We start from the raw sequence: 20,231 nt of genomic DNA, 5'->3' as shown, positions 1-20,231 counted from the left end.
ATTTGGATGGGTCTTGATTAGTTTCTGGAGTCCTATAAAAGAGGAAACATTTTGTAGAACGAAGGAGATTTGGAGAGAGCAGAGAATGCTGCAGTACCATGAAGCAGAGAGTCCACAAGCCAGTGACCTTTGGAGATGAAGAAGGAAAACGCCTCCTGGGGAGCCTCATGAAACAGGAAGCCATTAGAAGCTAGCAGATGATGCCGTGTTCACCTTGTGCCCTTCCAGATGAGAGAGGAACCCTGTATTCACCATGTGCCTTTCCAGATGAGAGAGAAACTCTGTGTTCATCATGTGCCTTCTCACTTGAGAGAGAAACCCTGAACTTCATCAACCTTGTTGAATCAAGCTATCTTTCCCTGGATGCCTTTGGTTGGACATTTCTATGGACTTGTTGTAATTGGGACATTTTCTCAGCCTTAGAACTGTAAACTAGCAACTTATTAAATTTCTGTTTTTAAAAGCCATTCCGTTTCTGGTATATTGCATTCTGCCAGCCAGCAAACTAGAACAGATTTGGTACTGAGAGTGGGGTGCTGCTGCAGTTTGCAGATACTAGATATGTTGGAATGGCTTTCGGAATGGATAAGGGGAAGATTTGGGAGGAACTGAGAAGAGAACGATTGAGAGGTCCTGGAGTGCTTGAAGAGACTGTTGGTGTAAATGGAACCACTGCCAATCTAGACAAAGGGGGACACAAAAGGGACAAATTGGAGTTTGTAGAGTGCAATCCATGGAGGCTGAGGTCTGAAGTCAAGAAGCCTTGAGCCAGGAGAGTGTGAGTTTGCCCCAAAGGCGGAGAATGGGCTTTCCACCTGGTTGCAGTGGAAGAGTCATGCTGCCTCAGGCGTTGGAGAGAGTGAAGCACATTCCTTGGGGTTTGGGGAGAGCCGGGCTGCCACCATGTGAAGGGGTTGAGCGTGTGCCCTGGAAATGGCAGAGAGCCCGGGTGTGGCCCCGATGCTTGGGGAGAGTGGAGTGGAGAAAAAGGTGGTTTCCCCAATGTCCCCCAAGGTTGCATTCGGAAAGAGGCAGGCCTCTGTGTAGGCCCTTGGAAAGGGTGGGACTGCCGCTTTCAGAAGCCCCGAAGATAAATGACTCTCAGACTTTGAAATCTAATAAACTTTGCCCTGTAGGTTTTTGAAACTGTATGGGTCCGGTGACCCTTGTGTTCTTTCCTCCCTATGAAAATGCATATATGTATCCCATGACTGTTCCTCCTTTGTATGTCGGCAGAAAATAACTTGTTACGAGTTTTCAAAGGTCCAGAGACAGAGGAGAACTTGCCTGAGCACAGACCACACTTGTACCTAACTTTGATGAGACTTTGAAAGGTTTTAATCTTGTATTGCATTTGATTGTTACTGAAATGCTTTAAAAGTTTTCTGATATTGTTATGGGATGAATGTATTTTGTATATGGGAAAAACATGTGTTTTTTTAGGGTCCACAGGGTGGAATGTGCTGGTCTGAAAGGATGTATGTCCCCTAGAAAAGCCATGTTATAATCTGAATCCCATTTTGTAAAGGCAGAATAATCCCTATTCAATACTATATGTTTGAATCTGTAATTAGACCATCTCCCTTGAGATGTAACCCAATCAAGAGTGGTTGTTAAGCTGCACTGGGGGAAATGTGTCTCCACCCTTTGGGTGGGTCTTGATTAGTCTCTGGAGTCCTATAATAGAGGAAACATTTTGGAGAATGAAAGAGATTTGGAGAGAGCAGAGAATGCTGCAGCACCATGAAGCAGAGAGTCCACGAGCCAGCAACTTCCGGAGATAAAGAAGGAAAACGCCTCCCAGGGAGCTACATGAAACAGGAAGCCATGAGAAGAAGCTAGCAGATGATGTCATGTTTGCCATGTGCCCTTCCAGATGAGAGAGGAACTCTGGCTGTGCTTGCCATGTGCCTTCTCACGATAGAGAAACCCTGAACTTCATCTGCCTTCTTGAACCAAGGTATCTTTCCCTGGATGGATGCCTTTGATTGGACATTATTCTATAGACTTTGTGTAATTGGGACATTTTCTCGGCCTTAGAATTGTAAATTAGCAACCCTAGTTTGCCCCTGCCCCTGCCCCTCTCTTCCCACTCTTGAGTTATGCTTCCCAGAGAAGCCAATTTTTATTATCTTAGCTGTTGCGTCTACTATTTTGTTTATGATTAGGTCTAAAACTTCCTAGCAGTAAAAAGGAAGATTTAGCTCACATTATCCATTCCCTCCCCTCTCCTTACACTCTTTGCTTTTCCCCCAACTTATTAAATTCCCCTTTTTAAAAGCCATTCTGTTTCTGATATATGGCATTACAACAGCTAGCAAACTACAACAGGGTGAGTCAGAGTTAGGAGAAACAAATCCGCTCAATCAGCAGAACTGCAGGGAGGCTCAGGAATCAGCAGCAGGTACCTCTACAAGTAAGAAGCACATGAGGCTGAAAACAGAGCCACCACAGAGCAAAATACAACTGGACCCCAGCAAAGGATGAGGCTTTGACATCATGGAGTGATTGAGCAGAAGGTTTCTGGATGTAAAGACACCAGTTAACTGAAAGTGCAGGCACTGTACTTAATCACAGGTAAGTTTCTACCTACTTAAAAGTGAGACAGCCAGTCCCCTTTCTTTGACTTTGAGAACACAAGCTGTTAGGCCTTTTAAGAACCCCCTGCCCCAGCATCCCTCATTGAACCAACCAGGGAGGAGCCTGGGGGTTTCTCTGGGTAAACTGCTCTGTCCAAAAAAAAAAAAGACCCTTTAACAGATTTCTCAATAACAACACCAGAAGACAGATAACCAGGGAGTCTTGCCTTCATAATCCTAAGGAAAAATAATTTCCAACCTAGAAGTGCTGGCTAAGTGATGAATCAAGTGAAGGAAAGAACAGTTCTTCCAGACATTTTAGACAGAAAAATAATTACTCCCCATTATTGTGGGGAGAAAGGAAAATTACATATTCCTTTCTCAGGAATCTTCAGGAACATATGCTCCACCAATATGATGTGTAAACCAAGGAAAAGGAAAACATGAGATTCGGGAAACAGAAGATGTACACAGAACAAGGTATAGAGGATCCCCAGAATGATTAGAAAGGAGATTTGAGGACAAGCAATATGCAGTGGCTCAGATTAGAGCCAGAGAAAAGCAGGGCTCTGCCAAGGGCTGGTTCGAAAAACAAAAGGAATTAAAAGATGTGGTTAAATGGAGACTTGGAGAGTCACACTTTGGTTGGAAAGGTTAGGGATAAAATGAGGAGACTGCTTCAAAACGAAGAAAATGAAAAAGTGAAATAATGATTAATTCTGGGAAAACCAAAATTGTATAAGAAAAGAAATATGATACTGCTCCACATGACTAAGCTATGAGTCATATTTACATAGTCATAACATAAAAACACTGAATATTGACTTAACCAAAAATTATGACAGCTCGGTTAGGAGGTTGGGGGAAAAGCAAAGAGTGTAAGGAGAGGGGAGGGAATGGATAATGTGAGCTAAATCTTCCTTTTTACTGCTAGGAAGTTTTAGACCTAATCATAAACAAGAAAATAGTAGACGCAACAGCTAAGATAATAAAAATTGGCTTCTCTGGGAAGCATAACTCAAGAGTGGGAAGAGAGGGGAAGGGGCAGGAGATGTTTTTAAATATAAATCTGGTACTATTTTACTTTTCTAATCATATATGTTTATAAAAATTAAAAACAAAAAGGGTGAAACTTTATACCCAAGAAAAAGAATATATAAGAAAGACATATTACAACTTCATTCATTTTTACTCCTGACACGGTGGCTACAGGTCTCACAGAGTTTGAACCTATAGAAACATATGACCAAAAATTAAATATTGTTAGAGCACGCAATGGAATAAATGCATGATTTCTCTTGGTCATTTCTTGAAAGTGCACAAGTGCCTCAATGACATTATATAGCATAAAACAAATAGCCAAAACACTGCTGAAAAAAAAACATGTCATTAAGTTAAATAAACTGCAGAAACTGACCTCTTCTCAATAAAGAACCAAACAGGAGAGACTCACACCAATGGGGTTTGACAACAGAAACAAAACAAGCACAGGAATACGCCTAGGGCAGGGTCTAAAGAGAGGAGATAGCCCCCTTCACCACTTGAGTTTCAGTTTCCTCACCTGCAGATTTAGGAGGTAATTACATCTCCCCAACTCCCTTTTCTAGCACTACACTTCAAGTTATATATCACAAATAAAACATTTCATAACCTGCTTTCTCTCAAAAACTGGGAGAAATTTCAGATTCCTCTGTGAGTGGTGTATGAACTTCAAGAATTTTTGAAAAACAAAGTTAAGTCATTTGTACATTTTTCTTTTTAAAAACATATCAAGGGGTGGGCCACGATGATTTAGTGGCAGAATTCTCGCCTGCCATGCGGGAGACCTGGGTTCATTTCCCAGTGCCTGCCTATGCAGAAGAAAACAAAAACAAAAACAAAAACAATTTGCAAAAGTATACGGAGACCTGGGTTCGATTCCCGGTGCCTGCCCATGTTAAAAAAAAAAACAAAACAAAACACACACACCAAGTGTTCATAACATTCTGTCAAAATGTTTCCTAATAACCTTAGAATATTAGCTACTTCTTAAAAATTACAACTCAAACATTTGTGGAAGAATTAATTCAATATTCTAGGTGATACATCTTAGTTATTAAAACAGTCCCAGAACAGGATCTATGAGTTCAGTCTATTTAACAATTATAACAATGTTCTCAAAAGAATGTTCTCTCAGCCTCATGGCTGTTTCTAAACTAATTAGTCACAAACAAGCAAATCTGCCACTTCCACTACGTCTAACTGCGGAGAGGTTCTGTGTGCTAATGATTTTCAAATCTTCTTTAAATTTAGGGCCAAAAGTCCTGCCAATCCCCTAAACTTGAAACACTCCTTTCATAGCGAGTAGCACTATGATAGATTCTATCATTGATTACTGAGTTTCAAGGGAGATTTTACATTGCTTGGCTATCTTGAAGATACAAAGAGGTCCTTAGTTTTCCTCACATATGCGCTGATAAAAAACATGTCTCATTATGAAGAGCTGTGATTTGTTTTTGTTTCAGCAGTTTTTTGGCAGGAATCACTGAAAGCAGTGCCTGCAGATATTCGTTTACTTCTTATTTTTGTTTTATTTTTATTCTTCATTTAAATATATAAATATATATTTTTTGCAGAAATTTCTTAAGTGCCATAGAATACCAAGTCCATGAGAAGGGAAAAAACACACATGTAATTGTAATTCATATTTTTTTTAAAGATACGTGATTACCTTATATTTAATTCCTTTAAAAATGAGCAGATGTGTTAGACTAGACTAAGCCATGCTGCCTAATAAACTGCTTTGCCCTAACCTAATGAAAACAAAAGGAATGCTGGATTTGGCACTCACTCACTTTTCATCTCTGTTAGAAAGTTTTGAATCTGAGATTAGGTTTGCCTAGTAGCCTCAAAGAGTAACTTTCTTTTTTTTCAAAATGTCCTTTGATCATTTCAGACAATTCAACCTTTTGAATGAGAAAAAATAGGAGAGAGGAATGTCGAATGAGGTTAAGTAAATGGAGAATCTGTCACATAAAGCAAATTTAAACCCACTAAGAGCATCCATGCAGGACAAACGGAAGCATTATCCTTTTGAAAACATTATTCTTTTAAACAGTGTGTAATGACATCCTCCCTAGAGATTTTTTTACATGAAAGAAGAAAAAAATACTCCCTCAGAAGTCATTTTCTAGATTCCAACTATAATGAGTGAAGCACAGTAAGAGTCAAACTTAGGTTGAAGGTTCAAAATTACAACTGCAAAAGCATCCATAACAGCTTCTTCGTGTTCGTGGTTTTTGCTATATATGCTATTTCCATGAACAAAAAAGACAAGGAAAAAAAAAATCTCCATTATTACTTTCGACCTATAGTGACTCTATCCGTCCTTTCAAAACTTGAGCGGAATATATTTTCCCTTTTCAAGGGAGAAACATATAAAAGATTCAAATATGCCCAATGTAAGATTATTTACTCTTTAGTTTCTTTTAAGTATATAGTTTCTTACATGCTGAAAAATAAACCGCGGAATCTGCTGTTACCTCCTGAGGACTTGATTGAAAATAACTATGGAAATGTTTGGTCTTACATAAATATCAGAAGTCTGTTTTGGTTTAAAATGTCTAAAATATGTTTAAACAAGAAAAAGGCAAAATAAGCAGGGAAATTAGTTGCTTTGATTCAAACACTATTTTATAAATTTGATTAGTACCTATCCAAATAAACTTCTCTACAAAGGGTTCGGAAAAAGTTACATACATTTTGAATGTAATGCAACAAAGGAGAAAGACACTCTAGAAAAAGCACAAGTAGGATCAGTTTATTTAGCAAAATAAACTTGAAGAAAGTTTTTTTTTATTAAAAAACATAAAAATTATATCCAAACTTTAACTTCCTCATCTTCTTTGGTATTGAAACTCACCTTCAAGATACAAAATATTTCATTGTAAATAATTTAGTCGATGGGTTTACAACAGTTTTCCATGTAAAGAAATACAATTAAGTTATCTGCAATTGTTTTACTTATTGAACAACCAATGAATGGATAAAAGCAATCAGTCACAGGTGTGTTGAAACTGCCATCAAAAATGAAATATTTATTCCTAGGATAAACGTTTTCTGTCGGAAATACATTTTAAATTTTTAAAGGTCTTTTGCCATCATTTTTATAATGTTATCTGGATAGCAAGTCAATAAGCTAACCCTGCTATTCCCTTGAGCTAAAGTACTACTTCTCCAAGGAAGCTGATTCCACCATAACTAGGTTACACCTTTCAACATGACTATGCCATTAAAAAACAATTGTATTTCTCAGATCATGTGCTTCAGTCTTCTTCATAAAATAGTATCTGGAAATTGCTAAACAGCATTAATTTAATATTAATCTAACCCAATTCATGTAAATCATTTTTTCTCTTAAGAAAAAAAAACATTATTTAATGCCACATTTTTTGTTTCTTCTAAGAGTAGTATTACATGGACTGCTAAATTTGCAAAACAAAACACTTCATGTTTTGCAACAACCATGCAACAACCCAATGAACTGCTCTTAATCTTTTGATAAATTCTTTGCCTGTTCCAAATATGACTTCACCATGTCCCTACTTCCTTGTCTAAAAATATCTTCCCCTTAATTTGTTAAAATGAAATTCTGAGAAAAAAAAATCCACCAACAAACGAGGGCAATGAAAAAAAAAATTTTTTTTTGCATCGATTCTTGGGATCACAAAATGCTAAGCCACGTAGAGCATGAGTGTTAACACTGAGACTGAGAACAAGAAGAATACAACCACAATAAAATACAGCTATCTATTAGAAGGACTGCGTAAAGACATCTTTGGCCATGTAAGCTCTGAGCCCTCTGGAAATAAGTCAATTGCATTGCCAACATGACAAAGAAAATAGCAATGTTCAGAATCAGGAACAGTCTGGTATACGAAGCAGACAGTGAGGGGGCTCTGCCATGAGCAGTTACCATCTGTGCCTGTCTAAACTGGCCTTGCATCAAGCCACTGTTTTTGTGCTTCTCATATGTTACATCTGCAAAATCTAAAAGGTCTTTCATTTCCTCATCTTCATCTATGGGCAGTTCTTTCTGTGCCAAAATCTGAGCTTTCTGCCGAATCTTCTTCTCATTGACTTCAATCTGTGCAAAAATATCAGGGACAGCATCCATAAATTTATATCGCTTGCCTGCCCTCCGGTTCTTCTTTGACTTGCTTTGCTGCTGCTGCTGTTGCTGGGATATGGCAAAAATCCTGTCGATGGCCTCCTCAGTCTGTCTCTTATCTGAAAATCTCAGCAGCCGCTCAGCGGTCTTCCTAAAGCTAGCTGTGTTTCGGACTCGGGACAAGATCTGCTTCTCCAGCAGCTGGAACACTGGCTTAAAACGCTGCAGGTTCTGTTCCACAATTGCAGCATAATCCTTCACCTCAGGGACAGTGGTGCTCTTGATAGCCGAATTCCAGTCAAACAGAATTTTCTGACGATCTGCAATGACCTGTGCAAAGGCAGACTCTCCCGGGGACTCAGCTGTCCAAAGGTAGGTTGCATAGGCATGTTCACTGGTGGCTATGAACACATCCAACTGCTGAGAGTCTCCATGGATACTGAAGCTCTGAACATCTACAGATGGCCCTATGAAAAGGTAAGCTGCCCTGGTGATGGGACTTCGGAGGTGCATGGTGACATTTACATAGTTTGTCCCATTGTAGGGATAGCCCCGAGGGTATGTCACTGAAGCGAAGGTTGCTTTCTCACTGTAGCCAGTATCATCCATCCAGTACATTTTATAGAGACCATCTCGCTGCCTGATGAAAGCTCCATGGACCCCATCTACCACTGTCTCCTCAAAAGGAACATCCACATTGTGGAAGAAGCTTGCTGCTGTCTCCAAGGGGCTCTCCTCTCCCACATGTATTTGGTCCACAAGCAGAAGAAGCTGGGGGTGCAGGAGGATCAGATTCCTCTGAACGTTCTTGAGATTGAGCTGGGGGTTATAAGCTCCTACACCTTCTCCTCGGATGAAAACCACCCCATTTTTCTCCAGTGCTGCAACCACTCTGCCTTGACAGCTAGCTGCCAGGTCATGCTTGTATTTAGACCATTTTGATGAGCAGTCTTCTGTGACCTGACCCTCCCAGGGAGAAAAGCAGCTTTTCGACACAGCCGGGGAAAACATCAAAACGTTGTTGAAGAAGGTGTACTTGGGCCCATAGAGAGCCTCAGTAATGAAAGGCACACCATTGGGGGCAAAGGTAAAGGAGTTTTGGTCAGGATGTTCATGCCCTGCATTAAAGTTTCTCCAGCCTTTGATCCAGTCTTTGTATTTGTTTCTGTGGACAATGTCATATATTGCACGTCCCCCAAGTTTTCCTGACTTGAAGGAAAGGAAAGATCTATTGATCTCTGCAGGTAGTGCACTTCCATAAGTCACAACACCCCAGTCTTCAAAATAATGCAATGTAGGGGTGCCAAAATCTGGAGGAGGAACAGATTGCAAGCTGGCATCATACCTGAATAAATTAATTTTTAAATGTTAAATGGTTCTCTGACGGAAGTAAAAATAACAAATCAGAACTATGACGCCACATGGTAATACGGATGGACAAAACTACATACGAATGCTCCCCAGAGTACTGGCAGTGTGGACTGTATTAGGGACAGTTCTAAAAACACCCACATGTAATTAATATGCTTAGGGGGAAATACTTGATGCACGGGAAAGGAGTATACCTTTATGACTTGTGAGCCTTGAATATGAGCATGAAATTGTTTCTGCTGTTTTTACTGCAAGTAAAGAAGGTCTAGTCTTTACTTTACAATTTCAGAGCTGACACCAAAAACTACTAGGACTCATAGATGTAAGCACTTCATCCAAATTTCTACTTGAGCAGCTCTTATTTTAGGGAAACCCTAGGTTAAGACCCAGACATTAATGGGTCTTGAGTTGTAATGAAGTGTTGTTCTGCCTTAACTAATTATTGAAATTTTGGTAGAATATATTTTTCCTCTAAAAATTAATAAAAATGGAGTGTAACTTAACATATTAGATCAAATTTACTGCCAATACCACATCTAAGACTGTAAAAGGGCAGAATTCCAGGAAAGCATCAAATACAGGAGCTATGACCACTGCCTAGCTAGATCAAAGGCTTTGTTTTTTTCTTCAGTTTGTAAATGATGCCATTCCTCCTTGGACAATAACTGGCTTATTATCCAAGTGATATAATAATGAACATTACTTTTTCAGTGATTAAGAATATACTAAATCAGAACACTGAACACATTGAATCATAAATTCTCCAAAATTAATAATAGAGATGATTATTTGTTTTTGATGACTTGACCGATTCATATGATTTGATGCTCAGGGGAAGAAAGGCAGATAAAGGCATTATTATCTCTTAAATACTTTTTTACTAAAGAAAACCAACTGAGCATAGTAGAGTTAATTTTATGGGTGTTTGATTTTGACCATTTCATCTATTGTACTAGTTTTAGTTTCAGGATATCAGAAATTGTTTTTCAACTTTTGTCTAGCATAATGTTGATTTATTTCATATGATTTTTTAAAATCCAGATATAAACTGATTGGCCATCTTTCCCTCAGTTTTTGGTTAGTTTATATATTCTTGTTAAGGAAGACAATGAACCAAGTCAGAATTAACACTAATCTGATTCCCAGAGTCAGTGCTATAGAACTCTTGGTTCTTATTTGTGGGTAAACTGAGTACTATTAAGTAATTATTTCACATCTCCAAAAGAACTTGGGAATGGATGCATATTAATACATCTAGTTCATCTCTGAAAATAGTTCAGAAATGTTGGTTAAATTATAGATGGTCACCACTTTAATAGCATTGTTTTCTCTACTGAATTGTTTAAATTTTGAAAAAGGGAGTCAAACCATAGAAAGCTTATTTTGGAGTTGAATGAAAATTCCAATAGCTTGAAAAGACATCAAGGATTAATGATTAACCAGTTCCCTATAATTCTGATTTTAATTTATTTGATGCCAACAATATATTTGGCAGTACTTAAAAAGGAGACCCATGCTTCTCGTTCTGGGCTTAAGAGATTAAGGCAAAAAGAAATTACACAGTTCTTTTATTATCAAAGTGAAGCTGCCGTAGGTTGTCAAACACTTTCAAACACTTTTGAAAAGTTATTAACAGCTCACATTGGGAGATTATAAGGCTCCATTTATCAAAACGAAGCATTTTACTATTCAGAGTAAGCCACTCTAACTTTTGTGGTTTTCTCTTTATACGATTTCAAAAAGGATGTAAGTCAAAACAAGCTTATCACAGTGTGAGCCTAGAAATCGCTAACACAAGAGAACAGAAACTACAAAGAGTAATTAGATCTTAAGTATAAGGAAATATCTCTAACCAAGTTTCACATACTGTGCCATGAATTGAATTCAAGCTGCGTGTCCTTAGATGGCATGGGGAAGGGGGAGAAGATCGTTTTAGATCAGTTCTTTTTAAATGCCAAAAAACTAGCACATGGCATGAACAGCCAGCCCTCGGGACCACTACGTTGAAAGCTAGCCCAATGTGTCTTACCAGAGAAATTCCGTGTGAAGGGTGCACCAGCGCTGCCCTTTGGATGGTGTCCCTGGGCCTTCCATCACGCGGTTCCTCCTGATTCGGTCAGCCAGCCAGTTACCACTGCCGTTACGCATGACAAATTTATCCAGGAACACTAATTGGCTTTCTGGACCATAAAACCAGTTGTAATTTGAGTCTGCAATAGCCACTGTTCTTTGAAACCCTGTGGGGGGGGAACATATGAAAGAACTAAGAGAAGTTTAAACTGCAATACTCCTACAAATGCTTAAGCAATGATTTTTAAAAATTTGCTGCAAATTACAATCTATTATGTGTTTTAGCTAAAAATAAATAAAACCACAATGCACATGTTCTACCTCGGACTAATTAATCAGAATTGCTCTGAAGGTCTTCCACAAGTCTTACATGCAAGCTTGTACTGATATGTGGGGGCCTGTCATTGGTAAGGAAAGTGTCGCACCTCTGAACTGCTCATGTATATTGCCCACATTGCTCATTTGCCAATGCCCATGCTATTTACCTACAGAATATTTACATATTTACATGAGCTATCCTCTTTTGCATTATGAGTTCATGAACCTGGAATGCATGCTAGAAAACTAAACATTATATAATTTCAACCAAATAAAGAAAAGTTCCAATTTAAACAGGTCCCGATTTAAATAGGCAAGAGTAATCTTTCTTTCTGAATTATGTATATACCATTTGGAAGAAAAAATAAAAAACCAAGAAATAAAGAAAATAGAATTGATTGGGGATCACACATGAAAGAATACTGCCATGTAATCATAAATGTTTATATTTTGTTTAGCATCATGAAAATAAGTTCGTATATGTACCCAAGTTTACATGTACACAAAAATACAAGTACTATAGGGGCTAGAAATTATATTTGTCCTCTATGCTTTACAATACCATTTTACAATACCTGAAGTAAAAATTCTTATCTTAGGTTCCACAAAGGTTCTGCCTGTATGCAGCTCTTGAATTCAATTCTTCTTCCAATTTTGTTTAATTCCTTTAATCTCAATGTCATTCAAAACCCAGAGACCTCACTTCTTTTCCTAGTCCATTTTCACAATCAGAAGGAATTTCAATGGTTTCATGTTTTCCCACATCTGACTTATACTATACCTGGCAGGATGGTTCTATACATAAATGCAAAGTGTTGTTTAAGCCACGGATGACCGAAGTGGTTGATATCGAAGTGCCTCTGGACGAGAAACATATATTGGAAGAGTGATCTAGTGGTATAGCTGCCGTATGCGACTCCTTCATAGAGGGAGCCGTCAGTCACCTCTCGGAGCAGGACCAGAGACTTCTCCATGATACTCAGAACCTGTTTGGTCCACAAGTAGGCCTCCTGGAGATACCCTGGAAGATGGAAACACAGGGAAACGATGACTGAAGACCTCAGCACAGCAAAGACAAAAACATGGCCAAATAAAACCCTCGGAGTTATCGGACTAGTTTTTATAACAAATTACAATTTTGCTAAACCCTCACTTGTCACCGCTGCAAATACCATCCTGCTAATCCAGGTTTGCGATGGGTGCATAATGCCAGTTAAGAAGTTCTTGAAGGCAGAGCATCTATTAATTAAGTGGAGTAAAACTTTTAAATGAGTATCAGTCATTTTCTGATTTTATTTCATGGAAACCACATCTCAACTAAGATCACAAACAGCACATCATTTTATATCTGCAAGAAATCATTGGCGTACTGGGACTTTTATTCAATTTTTCTAAAAAAACACTAGTTGATGATATTCTTTAAGTTTATCACTTTATCTAACTTCCACCATTATTTTATAGGATTTGTAATAAGCTTCAAATACAGACTTATTATAGCTGAATGGACAGCCTGTGATTTGTACTGTTCTTAGAAGACAACCTATTGTCCTTTACATGCTTTTAGATTCCACGGGATCTGAGAAGGCAGCACAGCAGAGACCACAAAAACGGGAAGAATCAAGCAAGAAAAAAATCAGCTGGAAGTCCTGAATCTGCCACCCATGCACTGCAAGATTGTGTCCACGTAGTTCTTCAAACCAGTCACATTTTTCAGTCTCCCCGATGGAAAATTAAAAGTCTAAAACCTTTTATAAAGTCATTTTGACTTAGAAATGCTAGCTTTCTATAATTCTCATGAGACCAGAGTTTTAGGAAACAATAACAACTTGCATTTCTGAATCATTTATGATTTACTCAGCACTGAACACTCTTAATCCTTTTAACAACCCAGTTATGCATTATTGCCCCAATGTTACAGACAAGAAATCCAGGGATCAGAAATGTTGTCCAAGATCGCTGATATTTAACTAAAAATGAACAGAACTTTTACCTGGACCTACCTCTTTGGATAAAGTTTGTTTTTAAACCCACAGCCCCTGGGGGTAAAATTAAGCTCATTGCCTCCAAACATGGATGGATCCTGCCTCATTCCCACAGACAGGCGTGTCATCAGCAGCACTGAACACTCCACCAAAGCCTACTCAGTGCTCAGGGGGCTTCCAGGGACCCAGGGACCACCCACTTCAGGTCTAAATCCAAGGTCCAAGGCTCAGACCCTGCTCCACCTTCTGGCTCAGCTGCCAGAAGTGACTGTTAATTGTCCCCTGATTCCTTTGTCCCCCAGCTCCGCACCTGACAAACCAGTCTTCTGGCTAGTTTTCAATTTCTTTTCTCTAATGATTCAGGTTTAGAATTCCAATCATCTTAAACTTTTTTTTCTCTCATGTGTTCTCCATATCCAAGCAGATGCCAATATCAATGATGCTTAAAATCAGGCTGGCTACTCAAAGGTTTCCTGGATATCACATGACCTGGTTTTCCTTATTTCTCCTTTACAACAAACAACCTGCTCAGGAGGTATGAGGCAATGTTTACCAACATGCTTTTCAAATTGCAAATCCTCTGTCAATACGAGGGTTATGTCCTGTGTTTTTCCACCATCTAAACACCTTTCCTGGAATGTTCTTTATTATTGGTTTATGCAAATCTTGCCCATCCTTCAAAGTTCCATACCCTGCCCAAATTCACCTATAAGTACAGAGTTCTCTTGAATTCAAACTTAATACACTCACTTGTAATTTAACTGTTAAAACTGTTCACGATGCCTCTCGTTTCATTCTCTGGTACTAATATAATTTAACAATTCATGCCTCTCCTTCTCAACTGATTCACAAACTCCTTACATGTAATCCTTGTAGTTCCTGTACAGTAAGCCTTAGGCAGGGTTAGCAGAGAAAGATAATACTAATTCTCTAACTTTTGACATTTTATGTGAGTCTAATGGAAGCTACAGGTGTACTCTAAGCTATCTCAGTCGATATCTAAATGGTCTGGCTGGGGGGAAACAGAATTACTGAAAGAGCCTGGTAAGGAGAGCGCCTGGAATGAGAGTGAAGGTGCCATGAAAGTCAGGGCCACCAGTCTGGTTATTCAATGAGACAATGCAGGACCAGAGATTTCTCTTCTCCTGCTATCCAGTCTCCTTATAAATATATGTATGGCTTACATAGAAGCCACAGAAAACTGTACTCTTTAAGGAACCCATCACATCTGCCAGAAAAGAAACGCATATGAAAACTCCTACCTGGGAGAACTACATATTTGATCCAACCTAAATTAGTATGTTAGGTGCCTGCTTATGTAGAAGAGTTTTAGCTTCCATGAAGAATGAAAAAATAAGCTCTATCTCAGCTCTTAAAGAACTAAACATTTACTTAAGGAAATAGAACTACACTAGATTAAAATCCAAGGTCCCAGACTGAGATCCAGCTTGCTCTAGGATGCCTCCCACAATTTCATGATGATATCTTTCCATGAACCTTGGGATATATTAAATGGTTTGATGGCAGGTTTTAACATTGGGTCTTGTTAGCATTTGACTCTTTTTTTAAGCATAAGGGAAAAGGGACCTAGACTGAAATTTTACCCTCCTAATTATACTTTTCTAAGATTATTAAAAATTGAATTTCTATTCTAAAAGAGACAACAAAATATGGAAAGTGACTGACTTCTGAGTTTGGCAAGAATTGGTTCCAAATCTCAGCTACCTTACATAACTGACATGAGAATTAAATAAAATACAGAAAAGGGATATGTCACATGCTCAATTAATGTCACTCTTTTTTCCTCTAAGACCTAATTAAAAGTGATAATTGATGGATATGACAAGAAAGAAAGCAAGACTTGGGGAAAACTGTTGTTAATAATCTAAAAAATGCTTACTAATTTTACTTGAGTTAAATCTTTTAGATTTGCTAGTTCCAAGTAAATAGTCACTGTTCTAATAACTAATTGTGACCTTTAGGTTGCTTTTTCTTAAATACAATCTACCTAGTCGTTTAGACCTCCACAAGAACAAAGAAAATGAAATATTAGCAATTACGTAATACATTACGGCAAGGTAGCCGCACAATCCACGAAAGTCACTTTCAATCTTGACCTAAATGATCTATATTGGTTGTTTTGAGTCTTCAGAGAAAAAAGAACAGTGGTGTTATAATAAACCTGTGTCCTCGGAACATTTGTTTCAAATAATAAATCACCTGCTCTGCTTTTATAAACTACATTTATCTAGGCTGGCTGTCTTCACTATCAAAATTCACTGGAATAATGACTATTCGCCATTGACCTTGTGTTGTAAAGATATGGCCTGGTGCTATCAGAAGCCATAGTCAAATATGATTTCACTTATGTGAAATACCTAGAATCAGCAAACTCAGAGAGACAGACAATAGATCACAGATTGCCAGGGGCTGAGGAATGGGGAATTATTGCTTAATGGGTACAGAGTTCCTGTTATGAGTGATGATAAAGTTTTGGTAATGGATGATAGTGATGGTCACACAAAATTGTGAATGTAATTAGTGTCACTGATTAGGGAGTGGGTTAAAATGAGATATTTGTGTTATACAAATGTTACCAAAATCAAAAACAAAAACAAAAAAAAAACTTCTGCAGTCTAATGTAACTAGCCTCTCAATTAGCTAAGAGATGCCCTGGTGATTACTCTATCTCAAGGGTTCAGTTAGGATCCAAGTTTGAACATGTAGCTAAGAAGATTAATAAACACTGCACGGCTCACAGCATGGCAACTATGCTGATGTCAGCTCAGGGGTCCCCTCCACTGTGCCCACACTCACCCTGATTCATCAGCACCAGGCTTCCCGTGAGCAAGGCCATGCAGTTGGTGGGCTGATGATTGTGCAGGTACTGAAACCCCCAACCTCTCCTGTATGACGTTTCGTACATATATCCTGAGGCATTGGCAATCACTTCAAGAAACTTCTCCTGCTGCATCTTGCTCAGGTAGTTGTACAAAAAGTCATAGGCGGTGGCAAAACCAACCAGCGAGTGAGCAAGCGGGACTTCATCCCAAGGAGCATCTTTCACCAACCTGTAAAGGAAAATGCACAGTGCAAATGAGTGCATAAAGCCTCACAGATTTCAATCACACTTTTAAAGTGTCTATTGCTTAAAGAACTGAAAGACACTGTTGAAGGTATAATCTAAGAGGTTTAACAACACAACATTAGACCCATAAGCATAAAGTGTGACTAATGGGAAAACTGCAGTCAGTACTAGTCTCTCTCAGGCTATGGCAATATAGAGATACAGAGAATTTTTAATTTTAACTTTTTACTCTTCATGAAAGGCAGTAGAATATATCCACAGGGATCTAAAGCAAAGAGCATGTAAGTGGCAGGGCAAAATTCTCTGGAATGCCCATTCAACAGGTGCTCACCTCTCCCTTTTTACCTGCATAAGAGGTTCTCGGTTTTATGCTCTGGCTGTCTTGCTAAGCAGTCAAACATGCACATACCATGTTATTTTACAAAGGTGGAACAAGGTGAAGGTATCATGGGCTATAGCTCGTGACTACTCAACCCGAACAAGCCAGCTTGGTCAACATCACGATGGGAGGGTGATTGGGAGGCTGGATGGAGGGTAACTGGAAGACGGATGGAGACTTCCCGTAAGATGAACTGCAGTACCTTCAAGATCCTTAAAATGTCTTTTAGAGAAGTCTAAAAGCTGATCTTCTATGAAGTGTTAAAAACTGTCATTTTCCAGTAAGTGAAATTTTGCTTGACTTGCTACATTATTCTGCAAGTATTCTAATACTGTATGGCTGGGTTAAACAGGAAGCTAAAAAAAGGATCTTTCACAATCAGAATTTCATGGAGTTATCCAGAAAACCCTCCTCATCTGCCCAGGATGTATGTGAATACTCACTACGAGAGGGAATCAAATGCAGAGTGCATCATTCTCATGGGAGGGGAAGGCAGGTGGTCCACAGTACGTTTAGGCTTTCAGATGTTTGCAATCACTCATTAGTCTTTGTACCTGTGTTGTCTATTCATAATAAAGTTATGCCAATACTTCGATAGTTGGTTATCTACATTTAGGATTGAAAAGGATGCTAAATTTGAGTTAGAGTTGGTGAAAATCAAGGAGTTTGGGGATCCTAGGTTAAGAACCTTTAAAATTTGAGAAACTACTGCTTTTACTGTGTTCTTCCTTCAGGGAAAGCTAAAGAAGTGAGTTTCTTGGTTGAGGTTTTCCCTGGTCCTCCTGTTAGAATTTTAACATCCCTCTCAACCAACAATATTTCACTCCCCTTCCTCACTTCCATCCTCAAAACTTAGCCCTATTTAATGAAAAATACAGGCTCACTGCTGCCACGGAGGTAAGAACAGAATCTTTACTGATTCATAGTGATTGGTCAGCCAGGCACAGAATCCAATTCATTTGTTTCCAGTCTTGTGCTTTGCACCCTGACAAATGCAACCATAAATGACAACATATGTACCCAGCCAGTACAATGCCGATGCCAACGAACCGCTACCCTCTACCAAACCCTCACTCAACATCTGATTAACCCATGAGCTTATTTCTGTATTTATAATAACTCTTGTCCTTCAGGAAATATTAAAACGCAAACTTTGGTGCAAATTTCCAAGCCCTAACACACAGTTTGCTTGCTTCAAATAGTTTCCAATCCATCAAAATACTGATACACCAATTTTAAAAAAATGTTTATGGTACCTGCAGATCCATTCCCATATCATTGTGAAATCTAACATGTAATAGCTATTTTTCTAAAAGGTTATCTAAATCCTTTACAAATTCAACTTGACTTAGCCTCAGATACAAAGACAAAGTGCAACGAAGGGAAGACAGAATATTTTACTGTCAGAAAAACCAAAAGAAATTGGTTCCTAGCTCATGGATGGCTACAGATAAATTCCTCACTGTGGTTAACGTAGTTAAGTGGAGAATCATAAAAAATAACAGGAATTCTATTTCAACTCAAAATATCTGTGTATACACACATGTACCAATTTTCTGAAGGAGAGCCAAAGCCTTCTCTTTCAGTGTTCGTCTACTAATTTGAGTTTCATTGTCTTTCATCACCATTTCCAACTCCGATTTCTTTAAAATACAGGAAGAAATTAAAGATACTGGAATAAGGGAATGTAGTATCCTTCAAGATTTTATAAATTTTCTTCTAATCTTGTTATAAATCTCACCCACACTAAACTATGAAAGCAACTTTTTATAGTAAGTCTTTCCAAAGCATTTACGTTGGCTTTAGAAACATTAACTCTTTTCCTTTTTGGATGCACATTACTTTATGTACATATTATTAAATCATGTAATTATAGGTATTAGTGAAACTGGCATAACCTGATTTGAGAATAAATGCAAAGGTCACTTGCTAAGCACTTAACTCTACCGGTAGTAGCAGAAATGGATGGAGTTCTAAGGGGTAGCCCATCAGCCTTGACATTCAGCAAGATGTGACAGCAGCCATGATGTAAAACTAGGAACAGAGGTGAATTTTACTGGAAATCAGTTAAGAAATTGACTCAACTGAGGAGGGTGGTTAGGAAAACTTTCTGTATTTCTCTTTTGTAAGCTACACCATCTCCCTGGAGCAGCTGTTTTCAAAGCTAAGGTCCATGGACCTTGAGGTTTCTGAGACTATTTGGGGGGCTCCATAATAAGCACTATTTTCAAAACAAGTAAAGATATGACATGTTGACCTTTGCACTGATGGTGCAAAATCAACAGTGGGTAAAAATGCTGGCATCTTAGCAAGAACCCAGGTACAAACACCAAACTACTGGTAATTCTTGTATTCTGCACTCATAAAACTAGACAAAAATAAAAACCAGTTTCATTTAAGAATGTCCTTGATGAAGCATTAAAAATTATTAATTAAAAAAAATCTCAACTCACTGAGTACAGGTCTTTTTAATATTCTGTGTGTTAAATGGGAAGTATGTATACAGTCCTAGCTGTATTCTAAAGCACAATGACTATCACGAGGAAAAGTACTTGTGCAATTGTTTTGAGATTGGGAGCTAAACTAGCCTCTTTTTTCATGACATACCATTTTTATTTGAAAGAACGACCAAGTGACAAATTGTATTACTCAGAATTTGGTATTTAGGAGATTATTTCTAGGAAATGAACAAAGAAGCCTGCCAATTCAGGGGAAATTGACAGCATTTAAAGCCAATGACAAAATTTGAGCTTTCAAAGAAAAAATAAGAATTTTGGGAAACCTATATCCACTAAATGTAAGTTTAACAGCTTACCAATACTCGAAGACTTTTCTGATGAGATTGGTAACATTAAGAAGGATGATTTTTTAATACTGTATAACTAAAAATGCCAACATTTGGAGGATCGAAAAAACTCAGTGAACAAATATTCAAAATGACAGGCTACAAAATCTCACAAACAGATAAAAGATCCATTCTAAGTGAAAATCAGACCAAGAGATTTTAATGTAAGAGGCTTGTTATTATGGTTTCAGACTCTACACTGCAACTAACCTTTATGAAATTACCTTTTGTTAAGTTTTAATGTCGTATCCAAGAAGAATATCCATAATTATCCGGAAATGCTCTTAAAACATCCCTCCATTTTCAATCACATATCTGTGTATGAGACAGTCAGTATCTTCTTCACCTACTTCAACCAATACAACACATTGCAACACACCGTATGCAGAAGCAGACACACGAAAATTTTGCAAAAAATGTAAAACCAGCCATTTTTCTCCTTAAACATAT

At 38.2% G+C, this 20,231-nt stretch overlaps 1 protein-coding gene and 1 long non-coding RNA gene across 5 annotated transcripts in view; one reads left to right on the top strand and one right to left on the bottom strand.

Moving 5' to 3' along the window:
- LOC143685101 (uncharacterized) overlaps positions 1 to 20,231 on the top strand; it is a 58,383-nt gene that overhangs the window by 20,404 nt on the left and 17,748 nt on the right. The gene's annotated exons all lie outside the window — the stretch shown is intronic.
- Positions 6,359 to 20,231, bottom strand: part of DSE (dermatan sulfate epimerase) — a 79,245-nt gene continuing 65,372 nt past the window's right edge. For all 4 annotated transcript variants that reach the window (XM_077162712.1, XM_077162714.1, XM_077162713.1 and 1 more), the window contains 4 exons: positions 16,287 to 16,540; positions 12,269 to 12,508; positions 11,129 to 11,336; positions 6,359 to 9,073 (listed from right to left, as the gene is read on the bottom strand). In XM_077162712.1, coding sequence (XP_077018827.1) covers positions 7,315 to 9,073; positions 11,129 to 11,336; positions 12,269 to 12,508; positions 16,287 to 16,540 — 2,461 coding nt within the window. In that variant the 3' untranslated portion in view covers positions 6,359 to 7,314. The remainder of the gene's footprint in view (positions 9,074 to 11,128; positions 11,337 to 12,268; positions 12,509 to 16,286; positions 16,541 to 20,231) is intronic.

Source organism: Tamandua tetradactyla, chromosome 5 (genome assembly GCF_023851605.1).
Source record: "Tamandua tetradactyla isolate mTamTet1 chromosome 5, mTamTet1.pri, whole genome shotgun sequence".
NCBI classification, from domain to species: Eukaryota; Metazoa; Chordata; class Mammalia; order Pilosa; family Myrmecophagidae; genus Tamandua; species Tamandua tetradactyla.
This window is presented reverse-complemented; position numbering and strand designations above follow the sequence as displayed.